This window comes from Drosophila ficusphila, unplaced genomic scaffold, assembly GCF_018152265.1.
Source record: "Drosophila ficusphila isolate 14025-0441.05 unplaced genomic scaffold, ASM1815226v1 contig_414, whole genome shotgun sequence".
Lineage (NCBI taxonomy): Eukaryota > Metazoa > Arthropoda > Insecta > Diptera > Drosophilidae > Drosophila > Drosophila ficusphila.
Window position 1 is genome coordinate 7,582,686 of NW_025064328.1, and position 20,156 is coordinate 7,602,841.

The following is a 20,156-nucleotide window of genomic DNA, read 5'->3' on the forward strand; positions in this document are numbered from 1 at the left end:
AAATACTCTTTATAAATTTATGGTTCTTTATTATCATTTTGAAATAATTTTATCTCCGCCACATCTAAACTAGTTATAGATTGAGTTATACTATTAAAGTAGGGGTAGGTGATAGTTATGGAAATCGGAAACCCAGTTTCTAGAGCCAAGCAATGATTGGCATCTTGCTTCCATTGCTAAGCGCTAGAAACTAGTTCCGATTTGCGTTATTCCGGATTCAATTATTTCCGGATGTCCCTATCTCGTTTTTTTTCCTCCCGAATAATTATACATTGGGGTAGCTTTTCCAAGCAGTTGCACTCCCTTTTCCGGAGCGGTCTGACCCAAGGTCTCTTCTCCGAAAACGATGGATACGGAGCTCGAAGCTTGGTGCACTGGGAGAGCTTTCTGGAACGGCGACAGTGTGGATTGCAGCGAGGTGGCTTGCAACATGGCGAAGACTTTTTGGGACACTTGCCACACGGATCGCGTTCCCAATCGACTTCTTCACATGGGGGTCCCAATTCTTTCAAGGGCAATCCGCAGGTCTTCAAACAGGGGTCCGTGTTGCGATACAGAACCTCGGGCGGTTTGATGCCGTCCAGGCAGCAGACCTTCTTCAAGCGCTGTTTCACGGGCGGACACTCCACCCAGGTGCGTTGGTAGCAGCGTGGATAGCAGGGATTGTAGTACATCGCATCGAAGCGCGGCAGCATGTCCTTGCAGAATGGCTGCTCCTCCGTCTCGCAAGGAGGCTCCCACATCGACCGGAAGGGCTTCTCCGGCTTCTCCTTTACCTTTTTGGGCCGCGTCATCGGGGTGCAGGGATTTTTGGCAATCGATCGCAGGACGCAGCACCTCGCCTCGTGCTTCTCCATCTTTTCCAGGAACTTCTCACGGGGCAGCTCGCGAGCCAGCACTTCCTCGGCGCTTTTACAATTGCCATCTGGAACGTAGAAGCACTTTGGGTCAGGCGGAGGGCACGGCAAGTCCGGAAAGGCGGGCACCTTGCAGGCGAAACCTCGGAAAGCCTGCCTGCAAATAGTGCGAAGTGCTGACCGCATCCTCAAATTTTGGGAGAATTTTGATTGGGTTTCCTGATTTTACAAAAGCTTATGAAACATTATTCGGGTTGTGACTGGGAAGGGTGGGAAACCTTGGTCATCTCCATCAAAATTTAACAACCGAAAAGATGGCGTTTCAAGTGACTTTTGCCCGAAATTATCGTTGACATAAGCAAAGGCCATCAATTTCCATTAGCAGAAAACTAAGTGGATGTCAAGCTGAAAACTCATGTGAACGATCTTCAGATAGTTTGAAGATATCGCTATTTCGACTCAGACACAATGGCCCACATTTAGAAGGGAAAGCGCATCTTAGATCTGTAGGGAGAGTATCCAATCAGGGGCTTAATGCAGCTCCTTCGCGATTTGTTCCACCGTTGGTAAGCGTTCAGTGCTTCGCATGCACTGGGAATCCCGTGACAAGAGCACTCGATGCCACAATACCTCGGGATCAAATGGCGACAGGCCTCCGAGAAACTGGGCATTGGGGCGGGTTTCTTGCAGCAATCGGAGGGGGAGGGAGGCAGCTTGCACTTGGGAGGCCTGCGGCTCTGCCTGCAACCTGGAGCCTTGAGAACTGCTTTGCAGAATAGATCCATTTGGAAGAGGTGCCTTTCGATGGCCGACAACGGCGGTTGCTGCGGGGGACGAACGCGCCGCTTCATGGGGGGATATTTCTCCGGATTGGGACAGCACACATCCTTGGGCCGGAGCCAAATGAGCGGGCATTCGGGCCAGGTTCGCTGGAACTTTCGGTGCTTGTCCGACGGCTTGTAGTGGAGTTCGTCGTGGCGGATCAGCTTGAGCGCGCAGTCGGGATCTGGCTTTCCCCGCAAGTAGATCTCCTGCAGGTACTTGGAGTACTGCCTCCTGTGCGAAGGGGATCTCTCGTAGCAGTTGTTCGGCAGGTCGTCGAGGGGGCATATTTCCGGGCTGCACTCGGTGGTCTCCTTGTCGCGCATCTTACAGCACTCCCCAGAACTCGCATCGTAGTTTCCCCAATTGTAACAGCGACTGCTGAGTCGCATCAGTCCTGGGCGGAGGCGAAGCTTTGAGGTGAGCATGGTGCCCGGGTTTCCTTGGATTGGAGAATTTAGAAAGGCGTTGGCCGAAAATTTTTAAAAATTTTAAATTTTTTTGGAGCTGCAAAAATTGACAATTTCGTCAAAGGATTCCCTGTTCGCAAAAAATTACCGTATAAATATCTTGTAATCCTATAGTTAAATTCTTATTTAATTTATTTAGTAAAAACCATTAACTAGTTGCAAGCTAAGTCTCTTTTAACCCAACCCATTAAAAGTCAAATAGTGTGGCTCCTAGTTTGCTTTATTCAAAACGGTTGGATGGCAATTGGCAACTGGTGAACGACCTGGGCAACTCTAGGACTTCCTCATGCGGTAGTAGTTCCACACCTCGCACATGGCCGGCTGGTTGATGCAGAAGCATGGGGGCGGGACCTCTGGCAGCGGGTCGCGATGGCACTCCGAGAAGCTGGGGTACTTCGTCCTGGGGCGAATGCAGCCGGCGTGGGGTCGATACGGCCCGCAGCGGATCTTTCTGACCTCCTTGCAGAACGGCAGCTTGAACCTGGGGCAGGTTGTCGGCGCTTTCTTCGGCCGGCACGACCCCAGCCCCAGGCTCTCGCTGCCGTCGGCGCAAACCTTCTCGAGCGGAGGCGTTCGGCGGGGTCGCCGCGGAAAGGTCACCGGCCTGCAGGTGCAGATCGCCTTGCGCTTCCGCTCCTCCACCTCGCACTCGCACCAGGTGCGCTGGTAGTGGCGGTTCAGCTTGTCCGAGGGCTTGTAGAGCGTGAGGTCCGACGGCGGGACGGCGCTGGCACAGGGACACAGACACCGTCTTTGGGCGTCGAGAAAGGCGGCCGCACTGAACTCGGCGTCGGAGCGGCACTTGAACTCCGTGCTCGGCATCGCCTTCCAGCAGAGGTCCTTCATCGGCCTTTTCAGCGGATCGTATCTATTTAGATCCGCCCAGGTGCTGGGCTTAGTCTCCAGTTCCCGCACCTGGTTGATCCTCAGTGGCAGTCCACTCCTCATGGCGGCTGGAGCTCGGGAAAGCGTCTTCTTCGTAAGCATCATGGTGATCTGGGTAAATTAATTGCTTCGGTATCGTTCACACTGAACAAATTTAGTCTTGGGTTAAAATATGATAAAAAAATTTAAGTCACTGCAAAAATTTCATCATGTGATTCGTTACGGAATATAAATTTAAGGGGTATTGCTCCCTTATTTTTACAGTTGGGGGTTGAAGTTGAATTTATGGCTAACTAAGATCGGTTGGAATGGGAATGTTTTTGTTTTATACCATGTAATACAATATTCTTCCATATTCTGCCAATTGATCATTGTGATCATTGCAAATTATAATTTTATAAAACATGGAATGTACCTAGCTTTTTACACAATAATAATACGTACACTATGAATTTGCAAAGGTTGAATTTTCTTGCTTACATATAATATGTCCATGGGATATACCATGTAATTGTTTTATTGACTTTCAAATTAAATTGCAATTTAACCGTTTAAGAAGTACGTCGGATTTACTGCTAAAGACAAAGTAACAAGATCATTTGAAACTTCAATGCACAACTATTTGAACAATTTATTTTGAACTATTGATTTGTGTTTGCCAAATCCAAATTTAAAAGTGAAAATGCGAACAAAGGGAATTTAAGTCGGCGATAATTTAACGGTTGACATTTCAGGCCAATTGATATTCGTCGTAGGCCATCCGATCGGCGGCAGCCTCGAGGTTGCGCTTCTTGTTCCTCGATTGGGTGGAAAGGAATTGGGAGATGAACTGGCTGGCGGGGATGACGATCCTCTGGAGTCGCCTCTTGGGATCGAGGCGGCGCTGGGAAACTGGGGGACTTGGGCGCTCCTGCTGACGATGCGAGTCCCTTGGGATATCCTGCGGTTCCTCTTCCTCGGCAACGGGTTCCCGCCAGGTTGCTTGATATTCACGTTCCTTCCAGCGCCCGGGAATGTACCTTGTGTCATCCAAGCGCTCGCCATCTTCGGGCTGCTCGGCAGTTTGCCTCCCCCAAGTCCGCTGGTAACCACGATCTTGCGTGCCACCCGGCTTGTAGAAGATGTCATCCAGGCGGACCTGCTTCATCCCACGGCTCTTTACCATGCTGCTGAACCCAAAAGAAGCCATCTTGCTGCTCACCAAAGCTTTCGACGAATTCATATTTGCTCAGCCTTAAATTTTGAAATTTTTCAACACCAACTAAGAATTTATAAGCGAAAAATGATTGTAGATCAGGGAACCGGAATAAAAAACGGTTTTTATTCCTAAAGGCTTAATACGAGAATGAACAAACTGGAAAACTCAGGTTGACGGGAACCGCCTAAGAAAAACTAAAAGGTCACTAGATTCTATTTATTGAAAATATATATTAGATAGTAGGCTTTGGCTTTCAATTTTATTAGGCGTTAGCTTATCGCGATATTTTACGAAGGCCAACGAACAATTTTTTCTCAAAAATTATTTTTGCCAAATATATTCAGAATCGTTACATATGAAACATTTCTGGTATATTAAATAATATCCGAGTATTTTATATTCATTACTGAGCTCCATTTGCAACTCTCAACAAAGAAAAATCTCCTAACAAGATCCATATTTGAAATCTATTTTTCAAACCCATTAAATGGAAACCATTGACTTGAAACTTATTGCAATGTTATATTTTCTAACGTCGGTAAGAAGTCGGTCTTAGATAAAGCTTCAAAATCGGTGCCCAGATAAACGCGAATAGTTCGACATGGACAGACACCTGGCCTTCCAACGCCACCAACGGTATACATGAATCGAATTATAATTATTGAGTCTTCAGTCTGAATTTTGTGACACTGTGGATGAAGCGTAGTTCCAGGTTGTCCTCCAATCCCCAAAGTCAGCACTTGTCGAAGTCCCAGCAATCGCACTCCTTGGAAGGCTTTGGATCGGTGGGCTTTCTCTTGCATTCCGAGTAACTGGGAAAGGGAGTTGGCACCTTCGAGCAGCTCTTCTTCTTCGCGGAGCGCTTGCAACTGGGTTCCGGCTTGCTGTTCGACTTGGTGCTGCACTTGGAGTCCGACTTGCCGCCCTTGGAACCCGCGCAGCTGGACAACCGGATGGCCAAGGGCACGAGGCTTCTGTGGAGGATCTTCCCGCATTGTTCCGGCAGCATTTTGAATTTCGGAGTTTGGGATCGAAAAAGGCGAATGGAGTTTATGGCTTGGGAAGTATTTGAAAATTGGAATTTTGAAGTGTAGACTGGGGTGAAGTACGGGCAGGAATGTGCCCAGTTGTTGAGTTCAACTCATCGGAGGAGCTACCGCTCCCGGCCGCCTACATTTCACCGCACTTGAGCACAGCTCCCTTGCCTCTGGCGATCCTCCTTCTGAGCTCCGCCCACATCTCGCAGGCCATGGGAGTTTGGAGGCACAGGCACTCAATGGGAGGGGCCTTGGTGAGCTCGTCCCTCTGGCACTCGGAGAAACTGGGGTAGGGAGCCGGCTTCTTCTTGCAGTCGGTCAGGCGACGCACTCTGTGGCAGCTGGGCGGTACGCGGCTGGGCTTGCAGCAGGGGAGCGTCCAGCGGGGACACGGACTGCCATCCTCCGGGGACTTGCACTCCATGGGATTGAGCATGGGCATCGAGGGCCGGGCGGTGGCCGAGGCTTCCTTTCGCTGGCGACGGCAGGGCTTGGGGCGCGGGTGCTTGTGGTGGATGCACACCTTCTTGGGCTTGATCACCAGCCGGGGGCACTCGTTCCAGGTCACCTGGTACTCGCGGGCCTCCTTGTTCGAGATGCGGTAGTGCTTGATGTCCAGGCGCACGTTCACATCGCACTTGGGCTCGTACTCGCAGCCGGGGATGTCCCACATCGACTTGAACTTCTTGGCCTTCTTCGCCTTGGGCTTCTCCTTTGCGGGAGCAGCCTTCTTCTTGGCCTTGCCCGCATCGCAGATGGTGCCCTTGAAGCGGGCGGGACCACAGCTCTTGGAAGCAGACGTCGCCTCTGTCTCGCACTCCTTCGGAGCCCCGCAGTTGTCGTCGGACTTGCTGCTGTAGTTGCGGCGCACCAGGTGCTGGCGGAGAACACTGGAACCGCCAGGATTCGTCATTTGGGGCCTCAGCTCCCTGGCCCAGTTGCCCTTCAGCTGGGTGCAGGCATTCATTATCGACTCCAGGCACGGCAAGCCTCTGTCTATGAGCGAACGACACTTCTGACGCAGCATTCGCAACATCTTGAACTTTTTCACCAAATTTTGTTTTTTTATGCCGAAATGAATCGAAAACAGTTTTAATAGGCCGAGGACTGAGTGTAGACTGACTGAGTCTATGGTCCAAAGTGCTGGAGTGGGCGGTCAAAGCCAACTTCATCTCAATTGAATACATATTTCTGTAAGATCCTCGAAATAGAAACAGATATCAGCCAATTTTAAGGAACAACGGTACTTAAGGAACTATCTACGGATCAATTGAAACTCCAGGGTTCTGGCTTTTGTTTGAATACAAAATAAAATGATATATGTATTTGATAATAATCCTTAAGAAATTTATGGAGCTTGTAGAAAAACCCTTAATTCTAGAAAGTCGAAATACAATTTCTCCTAAATAATAAATTTTTCCTTTTAATGGAATATAATGGCCACTCTTTCCCGTTTATTTATTTACTCTCTTCTGAAAAGTGGGATGGTTTTAGAGAATTTAAAAATATCGCAGCAAGCAGGCCTTGAACTGGACTTCAATAGGATGTAGTCAACCCGAATAAGTTTTGAGCTTAGTTCCTCTCGGCCTCTTCCAAAATTAACATCGGCTTTAACGAGCTGATTGTGATTTCCGTTCAAAATTTGAAGATCGGTAGTTTTCCGGGGTCGAAGGGATAATTTTTTTGGTTTCGGAGTTGCTGGCTTTGAAACGCGCTGTTATTGTTGTCTCGCACCACTTTTTCGTTTGATTCGTTCGCTTTTTGAGTCTATTTCGATCATGACTTTGTGGCGCAGTGTAGCGACGAGGACACGGAGCCATCTGGTGCCCCGTTTTGTAGGCGTCGTCAGCCAGCGGTTCTACGCCGAGGACCACAATCCGTCGCCCAAGTGCAGTGCAGCCGCGGATTCGGGGAAGGGCTGCGGAAAGTTCCACGGATGCGGCGATCCGCGGTACGAGAAGAAAGAGCCTCCGCCGCAGGAGGACACCTTCCAGTTCCACCACCTGGTCAAGATGCCGGCCGACTGCTGTGACGATCCCTGCCGGGAGCGCTACCCCCCCTATGACCAATGCTACTACGAGATCTCCGACAAGGCCAAGAGGAAGTACCAGGTCACCTGGGTGGAGTGCCCGCCCATCCAGATAAAGCCCAAGAAGATCTGCTGCTTCGAGGCGGCCAAGCATCCCCCAATAACGAGGAGGAAGCGCAAGGAGTTCGTGGCCGACGCCAAGTGCCCCCAGGAGGAGACGTGCCCCGTAGCCTCGGGACCCTGCCCCAAGATCACATTGCCCGGCTGCAAGGCCGTAAAAGACACCTCCTGCTACATCGTCCGAAGGAAGACGGACTGCACCAAGGTCAAGGCGCCGTACCCCTCCTTCTCGGAGTGCTCCCACGCCGCCATCCGGAAGCCCCGGGGCATCGAGTGCAACTGCCTGGCGGTTCCCAGTGCCTGCGACCTGCTCCGCGAGACCATGAAGAACGAAGGCAACCCTCGCAAGGGGAACTGCGGCGGCAGCAGAGGTTAATCGCACAGTGATTCGACTAAAACGATCTTTCGACACCGAGCCCCAGCACTCAGTACTCTGTTCTGTCATTTTCCGAAACCAATCCAATTTAATTTTCTCTCCTCATGTGTGAAATCCCGACTATAAACATACCGAAGACCAGTTGTAGTCTGTTTTCTTTTATTTCAGTAAAAATAAAATCAATACATATTTCATACAAACAACGAGCTATAATTTTGCTATAATTCTGTAATTCTTTCAAATAAGTTATTTCAGGTAAAAGTAAAATATTATATTACAATGTATAACAATGATACCTCCTAGTGTAAACCATTTTAAGCAGCAATATGCTCAAAACTTGTCCCAAGGGTCACCACAATTTACTGATAAGCTAAAGCAGGCAAGTCTTACGCCTTTTTGGTTTGCTCTCTGCAGAAAAATAAGTTTTGCTCCCTCTCCGAAAACCTGGCCCGTTGCTACTTAGCCATGTAAATTGAAAACGTTTGCCCAACCGGGGATGAGTATGCAAAGTGTCCCGGAGAGAGAGAGGGGAGCGCGGATCTGGCGGACAACTGCGTGCCATATTAAAGTCGCTTATAGCAAATTACCAATTCAGATATATACGGGTACACACAAATCAGTTATACCCGGCATCTATCAGCATATTCCCCAGGCTGTTGCTTTTGGCTTTTCCTCCTTTTTTTTTGTTTTATTTCGAATGCATGCAGGCCGTCACATTTATTCGAGTTCGAGTTTGATGTACGAGCCGAAATGCATGTGCATAATCAAAAGGGGAGCGGAAGGAGCCTGCTGCCGAAGACAATCGAAATGAGACAAAGCCCGGCTCCGAAGACGTCGAATCTTCCCCAGCTGCAGACATAATTGATGGATCGCTGACTGGCGACAGAAGAGTTCTGGCTGGATCCGAATGGGGGACTCGTGTTGTTCGCCTACCTCTGCCTAAATAATGATGTCGCATTATTTATGCCGCGGCTGATTTGCATACGCAGGCCAAGAACACAGCGATTGGATGGGGAGTGGGTGGTGTGGGGGATATCTAGAAAGCGTTTGCGTTGCCCCCGGGGCAATGTGTGCGCTTTCTTTAATAAATGTTTAATTTATAATTGATTTTCCCCCGCCCACCAGTCAACCAGTCCACCAGCCCACCGCCCAGCGATACGCCTTGGCTCGAAAGACCTCAAAAGTTTCTGAACCGCAAAAGGATTTGCCCGCGCACGAAAACACTTAATTAATTCGCATAGACAGACAGTCGGACGAACGGAAGGACGGATAGACATACGGACGGATGTGGCGGGGCAGGATTCGGCCCACCCATCTGGTCAGACGACTACACCCATGCCACCACACACACACACATGAAGAAATAATTAGAAATTAGAATGGAGAAAGCTTGCCAGCCAAGTTGACGATAACAACGCCCCACAAATGCCCGCCCACTCACTAAGTCGCCCCTTAACTTGCACACCCAAATCCCCCAACCCCTCACTCCACAACCGCCTTAACCCCCACAACCTACAACCCTGAGCAGCATATTTAAAATGTAGCCAAGTCGACTCGACACGAGTATGATTTAAACTATATACTTGGACCCTTTTAGCAGACCAAAGCCCAAGACAAGACAGCAGCAACCCGAATCGAAAATGCTGAAGTCCCTCTTGTTGTTGCTCAACCAGTTTCAATTTACCTATTATAGCTGGGGATGGAAATGGTCATTAAAAACTATCGACTAACTTTTAAAACAAAAATCATAAAAAAAGTTTTTCTTGATTGCTTGAAAAAAATATATATGTTTAATTATGTAATTATATTTAAGTTTGATTATTCAATTATAAAGTTGCATCAAATGGTAAATAAAACTATTCAAAACTAATTAAGCCTAATTTAAAAAATATAATTTTTCGTTTTAGTTTTCTAATTTGGCATTTTGTAGATAGACAACTCCTCGAATAAATTTTTTTATACCAAGCGTTTGATACCGATTTTAACTTCCACTGCTGTATTATAATCCTAAGCAGCTTTCTTAATCAATGTAAAATAGTTTCTCTCTCGATCTTAAGCAATCGCCCAAATTAGCATAATCGATAACGAAGTTCTGCCATCTCTACGGCAAAAGCAGGACCGCAGAGGACAGCGAAAAACAGGACGGAAGGGAGGGCTTAATTTGCTGCTAATATCCGTTTACGTCTTTAGTTGCAAGAAAATTACAATATTTCGTGTGGTATAGTTGGCACGCATACACTCGCCCACGACTTTGGGATATAGATACTCTTGTATCTAATTTAAATTTCACAATTTCGGCGCTCCAAGAAAAACGCCGAACTGGAAAATGAGCTCGGGCCCCGGCTAATTTTCTATAGCCGTCGCGCAAGGGTTGGAATCGAGGGGATTGGCAAGGAGTCCCGGGCTTTTCTGGCCGGATTAAAGCCCGGCAAGTGGACACAGACTTGGGCCCAGTGCCCGTGGACCGGGGGATCAGGATGCGAAGCTTGCGCCGGCGACTGCTGCTGCTGCTGCTGCTTAGCCAAATTATATTATGACTTGTTTAAAATTCAAATTTGAAAACACTAAAATCATGTTTTCGATGTCTGGCCACCCCGACTGCTCCCCAGCCCTTGGATAGTTTTCGGCAAGGGTTTAAGTAGCGCACGCGGCCAAAGGGGGAAGGAGTGGTTCGAGGTCCTGGTCACAGGGGGTGGCTGGGTGTCTCTGCTAAGGATTTGCCTCCGCCTTCAGCTGGCAACTTTTGCTGTCTGTCCTCGGCCCCGATCCTAACTCAAGGCAATGTCCTTTGCCGACTCTGTGTGTATTCGTATACTTATGGGGCTTGTGTGCGTGTTGCCAAAACATAGTTTCTAGTTGCCACATAAATTTTGCATGCTCTCGCTTATACGTGTGTGTGTGTGTGAGTGTCCTACGGCTCGGCCAACGAGAATTTGCTTTTAAACAATTTTAATGATTTCATTAGTCGTACAGCGAGCAATTTAATGAGGACATTTTGGGGCTATGAAATTGATTTTCTATTCGTTCGACCTGCCAGTTGCTATTGTGAAGACAAGACTGTGCTGTTGGCTGGTTGCTAAATAAATTTGACTAGAAATCGAGTATGTTATGTCCTTTGTGTATGGTTTAAAGCAGCAAGCATAAAGCTTATATTTATATAATAATAATTTAATATTCATAAATTTAAATACTTCTGAATGTTTTGTATATTCAGACTTCAATATTTACTTGCACAACTTATAAGACTTTCTAAAAATTCCAACCATTATTGCAAAGCTGGCTGCCATTTCAACCCACTATTTAAGTCTTAGTGTTTCATTTGGTCACTCAAATCCAAAAGGTATATTTTTTTCTTATAGATCAATTTTTAAAAATGTAAGTTTTTACCAATTGTTATTTAATATACAATTCATTTGATTGAAATATAGATCCAGGGATGTATTTTAAGTTGCAATCGTTGGAAAACCAACTATAATTCGTCTTTATCGTACTGCAATTAAACTTTTATTTATGTCAGTGGTGACTTGCACTTGTCAGATAAGTTTATACCCAGCCGACTTGCTCTTGGACTGGCTTACCTAAACTCATGAGCTAAGACGCCATTTTGTTCTGCCCGCAGACACTCACACACTGAGAGCTCAAGACATAATTAGATTGCATAATGTAAGTGTTGCCTCGTCCAGCCTGCATGAGTCCTAAGTCCTGGCAATTTCAATAAAATTTGTGTCGACCGAGGAGTGGGATCGAAAGGAGAAGAGCTTAGCCCAAAAAGCAGTCAAATGTCTCAGACACAAGTCTCCTTACACACACAAGCACACCACTTGTGGGGCTCACAGGACCTTAACCCCTGAGGCTGTGCATGTGTGTGCGTGTGTGTGTGGGTTGTGGGCAAGGCAATGGCCTTTCAAAATTTTCGAATTTACGTAAATTTAACTTTCTTGAAATACACTTAACTGTAAAATTAATTATAAAAGGCAATTGTGCATGTGTGTATGTGAGAGTCTGGCAGTCTTGTGAGTGTGTGTGTTTATGTGGGGGTGCTTATAAAGTGCCCCGCCCCCACGCCCACTTAAGTTTGTCTTAGTCTTTGGCCGAAAAGGTGTTGGCATGGAATTTGCATAACCAACTAAACGTCAATGTCTTCAGAGAGAGAAAGAGAGAGCAAAAGAGAGAGCAAGCTAGCCAGCCATATGTGTGTGTGTGTGTGTATGAGCATGTACAGTTGCGCCCATCGCCATTTGCATACCCACACTCCCCCACATACGCATAGAAAACTGTTCCTTGTGTGCGAAAACACACTAATTAAATGTTGAAGGCAGTTTATATTGAGATGCCGCCCAACCACCCACTTGCATGGCCAGCGGGCAGACAAAGGCCAAAAGCAGGTGATGGTGTATGTGTGTGTGTGTGTGCGAGTGGGCGGGTGCATTATATAACCCCCAATACAACCGAACCCGGCCCTCTTACCCACCAAACACCTGCATGTGTGTCGTAAGAAAATCTATAGCCTACGGTGCTCAAGCCCAAACCGCAAATTCAAATGTCTTCATTTTGCACATCAAACCAACTGCAGCAGCGCTCCCCCTCACACACAGATACACACACACACTCACCGGGCGAAGGAGCAGCGCTTTACATATGTATGTTTGCTGAGGATTTCTAATTACATTCGGCATCGTTCGGACTCGTCTTCAAAATGTGTAGCTGGGGGGCACATTAGGAAAAGGGCGGCGGGCCTTATGTAAAGCATTTCAATGCCGATAAATTATAATGGCTCGTGTAAATTTGAGATGAAGTGGCGAGATGAATAGATGCCCTTAAAGGGAGTGGTCAATCTGGGGGGTTTTAACTTTATTAACCATAGGTAAATATCCCAACAAAGCAAATACATACGAGTCCTTTAATGAAATACTCCTGGCTCAATTTTGAATGACTAAAATCTACGGTTTTGAAATCTTATATTTTTCTGTTTAAAAGTATGCTACGATATGTTTCCACTTATAAATTGATAAATTTGGAATCCTGCCACTTACAGACTTACCTATTCAACAATAAGCTTTGTGACTTTTTCGAAACTGAAATTTCACTTTGCATTATTGTTAGCCCAAGGACTAATTGCACATTAAGCAAGGCAATTATCCTACTGACAGTCTGGCTAATGTCACGATACCGAGAAGTAACAAACTAGCGTAGGCTCTCCCACCTGATTTTCACTTGCCACCTGCCCCGGTTTACACACGCAGACATTTTTAATTAAACGTAAATTTTGCTCTATTGATTAGTTGCCAACAACTCGGCAACTTTGGGTGTTGGTGGAGCAAGCATGTGCAACCTTTGCTATTGCCAACGCATTAGTATTAGCGCAGCGGATGACGTGACCGGGGTTCGAGGGGTTTGAGGGGTTTGAGGGGTTCGCGGGTGATGGGTAAAGGGAGCCAACTTGACACGCAAACTACTGCGAAGGGAGTGGGGAGAGTGGGCGGCTGTCATTGTTCAACTGGCAGGCCACAAAAAAAGGGGCGGGGACGCGAGTTTTCGGTTGCCAGTTTGGCGTCTTTTTAACACAATGACAGTTAATTAGATTGTGTTCGGGATAAGGATAGCGCGAAGGATATGCAGGTGTAATTGTTTGCAAACTTTGGCTTCACAGGTGGATACATTTCGCACAATATACTTGGGGTCTAATGGTGTGAAAAGAGTTGTTGCCGAAGATTTGACGTTCCATGAAGCCCTTGAGAACATAGATGACTTAAGTAATTCAAGTATAACCTATAATTTCTACTTGGATAGGATAGATTACAATTTAAATTCTTGTCACTCTTTATTTATTTATCCTTACGCTACAAGTAGCAATTAGAGGTATACCTTATTAGGTGCAGTGGTGTGAATCGAGTTGTTAGAGCTCAAAACCACAAAATCGATAGAGCACTTAGTGAAATATTGATTTAACTGCCTTGGCTGCCTGTTTTGACCGCAAGAAGTACTTCCCGGCCTGCATATTCGAATAGATTATAAGCTGCAATCACAGAGGAAACTTTCTATTGTATCTTACGCACTTTGTGTATACGGTTTTTCCTACCCTTTCTCGGGCTTATCTCTCTCGCTCTAAGTGCTTCTTGATGTCCTGACCAGACTAACTAATGACCAACGCCTGGGCTAAAATATTGATCAATAAATTGCAGCAACAGAAATAACTTAAAACCCAAATGTGTATGGACAAATAGTTGATGCAGTTAGCAAGGGGAGGCGGGTGGTCGGTAAATGGGGGAATCCTTGGTGATGCGTGGCTCCATCAACGCAGACAAACTCCTGCCATCCTTGAAGTGCACACATAAGCACAGAAACACGGAGAGGAAACGAGCCAAGCCGACCGAAAATATTTCAAATTCATGACAAATGCATAAGATTTCAGCAAATCGGGGAGGGAGGCCTTGTTACACGTAACCCCAAACAGTTAAGTGCAATAAATACGGACCACTACGAATGCAGGCAATGCAGGCAGCACACAGGCACACCGACACACAGGCAAAGGCAAAGGCACAATCACAATCAAATAAATTACACAGCATTTAATAATTCATGCAAAAAACGGCCACAAACAGAGCCAGAGCGATGGCCACCCACTTTCCCACTTTCCCAGTCGGCCACCCACTTTCCCAACAATCTGCCAGTGTGTGTGTTTTAAGACTTGATAATTTCAAAAATCAACAGGATATATGTGTATTCATAACTTCAAAATGCATTTTGACCACACACACACACACTTGCACATACAGGACTCTGGTGTGGATGGGTATTAGATGGAAAGTATTGGGTTGTAGTATTGCTTGGATTTCGTCTTTGCCTCCCTTATCGGCTGTCTCGCTCTGAATTTTCCTACTGCATATATCGCTCACATGCCATTGCACTCAATTAAAATCCCTTTGTCGGGACTGGCTCTGTCTCACTCCCACCCGCTCCGTCTCTCTCGCACGCACGAGTTAAATTTTCGTAGCCATTTTTGTTATTTTGTAGTTTTAGTTTAAATATTTGATGGCCTGCATATTGATTGGTGCTCAGTGCAACGTGGCGCATGAGTAATAAGTTTTTGCCTGGCTATATACAAAACGGCTGGGGAAATATTTACTTAGATAACGGTTTGATTGGGCTGCTAAAGCGTTCTCAAGGTGTTTCTAGGATTTTCCCAAATTAGCAGCTCACAAAGGCCCCCAACTGCAGCCCTAATCAAGAACTCCGAATGGGCACGGCATATTGCCGGCCTGATTATATTTGCGGTCCAGACAACCCAACACCGTCAAAGGGAGCGAGGGGTCTACGTGGAAGGGGAGATGGAGGAGAAAGAGCCGCCATTGTTGAGCTTAAGGTTGCGCCTAATCGTAGGCAGAAATTGCCACTGCACACCGGCAGTAGCAACAGCAACAACAACAGCAGCAGCAACATGCAACACTGCAACCTGCAACACGGCCCTAATGTATGCTACAAATCTCGCCAAAGCAACGCATTTTGTAGCCATTTAAGCTACTTGCATAAATGTAGATGCCCACCCGAAAGAAAACACACTCGCTGGCGTGGAGAAAGCCCAGAGCTCGGGCCCCAAAAGCACCGGAGAAGGAGAAAGCCCAGCAGTCTCATGTGTCTGCCCCGCTGTCTGTGAACGTGGTGTGCGAGTGTGTGTGTGGGTGTGTGTGGCATTGACCAAGTGGGTGGGTGGTGTACGGGGGGGGAGGGGTCTCCCAAGCAGGGCCATGGCTGCAGCCTGGACGACGTCGTCCTCAAATGAATCTCATTTGCATTTAAATTAGGAATGAAGCCCGATTTGTTGTTGCCCTTTGGGGCGAAGAGTGGGCAGCGCACCCATTGCAACTTCTACGACTGCACTGAAAAAAATGTACATAAAAATAGTAATATGCTCGTAACGAAAAACCCTCTTAGGATACAATTTCGATCTGCTATCCTACAGTTAGCCCATTTTAACCCAAGACTGTTATCTGTTACCTCGTTTTTTCAATTATAAACTTAGCTTTCATAACAAAATGTCAGGGCTTTTTTTTTAAGGAATATTAAGCAATAAAAAAAAAAAATAAATTAGCATTCACACAAGATTTATTATTTCTAAGAATTTTATAATAAAGTATTCAATTTTTTTTTTATACCAAATGTTTTTAAATAAATTTTCATTGGTACCAATTTTGTTTTGTGTATCGTTAGGGCTGCTGGCAAATGAAGGGGATGGCGGTGCACAATTTTTAATGAAGACAGCGTAGCTACTTAGGCACCCATGCATGCATACATGTCGCCTTTACCCCGATTGCCGCACCGATTTCGAACTCACTTTTTCGGACAAGTTGCCCGATTGCATGCCAAACTAATGGCCAACAGCTTGGACAAATAGCAAACACACACAAACACACTCTCACCCACTCGAATGCCGCCTCCTCGTTATGGCAAATATGTTAATAACCTTTCTTCTGATGGGGGCTTAGGCGGCAACTCTGCACCAAATTTTAATTAGAAATGTTATATGAGTTGCACGTTAGCAGGTCTCCCCGTTCTCCACGTGCTGATGGTTTTAGCCATGGTTACTCCCAAAAAGGGTTTGAGGGGGCTCAGGGGGTTAAGGGAGCCAAAGAGATGAGCCTGAATGGCCAGCAGTGCCAGCTCATTTTCCACTTGAATGGGGTTAATTTTTTGGACTTTACATTGGGTCCATTAAAACTATAATCAACGAAATATTGGTGCACCGTACGAAATAATTTTGGGGTATCCTGGTTGTGATGTAAACTATTATTTAGTATTATAGTTTTAAGAAATATGTTAGCTTAACTAACTAAAAAAAATTTCAATGAATCAAGGAACCCCATGCATTTTTCAATAGCTTATGTCCATATGCGCAGACCATGTTTTGCTGTATTACAAAATCGCCACTGTTGGTGGTTACTAAGGAGTAAATCTATATCTTTTTAATGCAACAATAGCTCGTCCAGGTAATACGGCCATTGAAACTCACCCATTCGCAGTACCATCGATAACATTCCTTTCAGTTGTCACTGCTCGGGCAGTTCATTCATGTCCAACTTATGCATACACGACTGCTTGGCTTTAATTAACGCTAATGCGGCCATTACAACAATCTAAGATGGAAGCCAAGGCAGCCAGTTATCGCCCCCCCCTCTCGCTCTCTCTCTCTCCCTCTTTCTCTTTCTACCTTCTCGGGCGACTCCGTCTCTTTCTTTCTGGGCGCTGCTGCCAAATGCAATGAATGCAGCTATTCATTTATGTCAGCGGTAATGACATTTTACATTCCGCATCGGAGCAGCGATGGGGATTGGAATAGGGCGTGTGTGTTGTCCATGACAACAACAGAAATGCTGGTAGGCTCTCCTTTGGGGTGGAGAGAAATGGGGGAGGGATATACCCCTTTGGGCTCGGCTGCCGTAGACAAGTGTCAGTGGTAATTGAAAATACGAATATTAATTCCAAAGTGTTCCAGGAGCCAAACTAACGAAAGTGTTGGCATGTTAAAGTAGCCAGCGACATGGTGAAAATATGCCAGCGCAAAGTAATTGCATTGGCATCGACTTGAAAACTTTAAGGTGAAAGCTTGGGATAAAGGATAAAATATAAACTATAAATGTTCGTATTATTTACTTGACAGTTGTACAGTTTACTTAAGTACTTCAAGAGTGCGAACTTTTAGGAATACGTATCCTTACTTTAAGTGCATTTTTGAAACCATTTTTTTTTTTTTTGTTATTTGGTGTATGCAATTTTAAATAATAATAAATAATAAACAAAATAATATCGTTTTGCATATGAATGGGCAGACTTTATTTCATTAGTTTTTATTTGATATTAAATTGAATCTTTCATCAATTTGGCAGCATAACTAAAACTTCCAAAATAAGTTGTATTTCCCTCCACACATTACGCTCTTAGTCACCTCACAATCAGAATTCTTATCGCTGGATACACACAAAGATGCTTCCGGTGAGTAGCTGAAATGGCACCAACAATGCGAACACCCCACCCTAAAGGCCTTCAGCCACCCACCAATATCGCAAAGACAATAAAACGGGTGTGTTGGTGTACGGCTAAAACAAAAAATTGTTGTTCCTGCAGCGATGGAGAATGGAAAACCGAGGAGGCGCGGGGAGTGGGTGGAGGGAAAAGCTCCGAGATGAGCGGAGGGTGCAACCAATCAGCGAGGCCCGCAAAAATGCTACTTTTTCGTTTTCTTGATGGAAACGCAGCAGCGAATGAGAAATGTAGAGGAAAAGCGTTAGCACTCGCTCGCACACATGTGGGCGCCCCGAAAAAAGTGGCACAAAAACGGCAAACTTTTGTGTGTTTTCTCGACGGTTGCCTAAAAATAAGAATAACAGAGGTAGGGCCAATAAGAAGGAGACAGCGCCAGACAAACAGCAAACAACACACTGGCCAACGAGATGCGATGGAGCATGCTGTAAAAAGGGGGAAACTAAAAGAGTCAACAAAACAATTGTATGCGAAAAAATTGCTGAAAACAACGGAGCACGGCAACAGGCGAAGGACAATGGTCGCGGAAAGCCGTTAAGAGGGTGCGTAAAATGGCCGAAGTGGACTCCCAAAAGCAAGGTTCAAAGGAATCATTTGGCCCTGAAGGTGACAAGGCAAAGTAGCATGCGAAATCGAAAATGACAGAGGAATATTCGAGTTAACCGAACTACTACAGAATTCTTATTAATTTTTATACAGCCCTGGTGATATGGTAAATAAATTAATTTGCCTTAAAAGCACGAGTATTGAGTGATTAAAAAGAGATATATACATAGCGATATTTACACTGTATTGGATATACGAAAATAAGTTTTAACAAGTAATCATACAAAGAAATTACTAAGTCTTTTAAAACATTTTATTTTTTAGAAAAACTAAGAGTAATCTTCAAACTTCATACTATTTCTGCAGTTTCTTCTCCTTGAATCTTTAACCACTAATTGCCAATTACTGTCGATATTTATGGTTTCTCATGTGCCTTTTAATATGGTGAACTACCTTTCCCTTTACCACTTCTAATTTGGTTGTCAAATGAAATCAATTTCTGCATCGAAGCGAGGTGATAAATAATTGGTTTGCAGCTTGGCCCGTCAATTGTTTGCCGGGCTAAGCTCAAGCTCTTAACCCCCTACTGCCCCCCGATCGATGTCCATCTCTAGCGCCAATTCCAATTAAAAATTTTGATGCAAATGAGCAGCGGAGAGGCGAGGGAATCAGCTCCCCGGGGCAACATTGCGGCAATAAATGCCGCGACAGACACATAACCACCCAGAAATCCAGCTCGAACCACCCACACCACCCACTGCTGACCAGCAAGTCGATGGCCAAGAAGAGGTGGTGCGGCGGGGGTGGCACAACTTTTACTTTTTATTTTTGGGCGAGAAGAAATGGCCAAAAAAAAGAAGTGTGCCGCCAAAAGTGAAAAGCAAGCAAAAGTGCGAAGCTTTTTCGGGGGAGGTGGGTTATTATTGTGCTTCCGATGGGTGGGTGTCCTGCGGGGGGCTGTGGTGGTGGTGCGGGTAGGCCAGGTTGCCGGGTTGCCAGGTTGCAGGCTAAAGGGGCTCAGGATTTATGCTCGGTCCACTCAAGGCCCGAAGGAGTGGGTGTCCATTTTCCGCGGGAGGGGGTGGGAATATGGGAATAATACGTACACCCGTACAATTGCATTTATTTAACCAGAGCGATGACCAGTGACCGCTGCAGAACCGCTCCCCAATGTCCAGCGCCCCCAAAGAATAACTGCGGCTGACCAGCGACCAAGCAGTCAGAAAGTTGTAGCAGGCGACTGGGCCGTAAAAATTACCCGCCCAACGAAATAGAGAAAGAGAGAAGGAGAGAGAGAGAAAAATGGAGAAGGAGATGGAGAGGAAAGCAAAATTAAAGGCACACAAAAAGTGGAAAAAATGGAGTAAACGGAAAAACGTAAAAAAATTGGGACAGGCTCGCACACAAACACACCATCGAGGGGAGAGTCCTTCGTCCTGAGCACTGAGCACTGAATCCTGGACAATGCTTGGCCTTCATTGTTGTCAAGCAGAGCCGCCACCCACCCACTTTGCACCCACCCACCCAAGTGGGGTTGATTGAGTGGCGCGCCCATTGATGTTGCTGCTGCTGTTGCTCCTGATGGACCAGCAGGACCTCACCTCCCCCTTCCCCACCTCCTCCTCCCCTCCTTTTTTCCACTTCTTGTTTTGCTCCATTTTCCATTTCGCCCTCCCCCCATCGTTCATCATTTTTTACACATTTTTGTTTTGGTTTTTGTGCTTCGCTGTTGTTTTGTTTCGTTTTTGTTTTCTTTCGCTCATTCGCCATGCGACTGTCAG

The 20,156-nt window shown here is 46.0% G+C and overlaps 7 protein-coding genes across 8 annotated transcripts in view; 2 read left to right on the forward strand and 5 right to left on the reverse strand.

The window, feature by feature from the left end:
• LOC108090364 (hormone receptor 4) overlaps window positions 1-20,156 on the forward strand; it is a 73,961-nt gene that overhangs the window by 40,323 nt on the left and 13,482 nt on the right. The gene's annotated exons all lie outside the window — the stretch shown is intronic.
• Window positions 7-1,318, reverse strand: LOC108090371. Its single transcript, XM_017189000.2, has one exon. It carries the CDS (start codon window positions 1,041-1,043, stop codon window positions 222-224), a length of 822 nt encoding a protein of 273 aa, XP_017044489.1. The 5' UTR covers window positions 1,044-1,318; the 3' UTR covers window positions 7-221.
• On the reverse strand, window positions 1,333-2,201 carry LOC108090372. The gene has a single exon (XM_017189001.2). It carries the CDS (start codon window positions 2,105-2,107, stop codon window positions 1,337-1,339), a length of 771 nt encoding a protein of 256 aa, XP_017044490.1. The 5' UTR covers window positions 2,108-2,201; the 3' UTR covers window positions 1,333-1,336.
• LOC108090374 lies at window positions 2,352-3,326 on the reverse strand. Its single transcript, XM_017189004.2, has one exon. The coding sequence runs from the start codon at window positions 3,137-3,139 to the stop codon at window positions 2,423-2,425; it is 717 nt and encodes a 238-aa protein (XP_017044493.1). The 5' UTR covers window positions 3,140-3,326; the 3' UTR covers window positions 2,352-2,422.
• On the reverse strand, window positions 3,641-4,383 carry LOC108090376. Its single transcript, XM_017189006.2, has one exon. The coding sequence runs from the start codon at window positions 4,254-4,256 to the stop codon at window positions 3,765-3,767; it is 492 nt and encodes a 163-aa protein (XP_017044495.1). The 5' UTR covers window positions 4,257-4,383; the 3' UTR covers window positions 3,641-3,764.
• On the reverse strand, window positions 4,735-6,392 carry LOC108090367. The gene has a single exon (XM_017188997.2). The coding sequence runs from the start codon at window positions 6,303-6,305 to the stop codon at window positions 5,403-5,405; it is 903 nt and encodes a 300-aa protein (XP_017044486.1). The 5' UTR covers window positions 6,306-6,392; the 3' UTR covers window positions 4,735-5,402.
• LOC108090373 lies at window positions 6,837-7,997 on the forward strand. Its single transcript, XM_017189003.2, has one exon. The coding sequence runs from the start codon at window positions 7,048-7,050 to the stop codon at window positions 7,792-7,794; it is 747 nt and encodes a 248-aa protein (XP_017044492.1). The 5' UTR covers window positions 6,837-7,047; the 3' UTR covers window positions 7,795-7,997.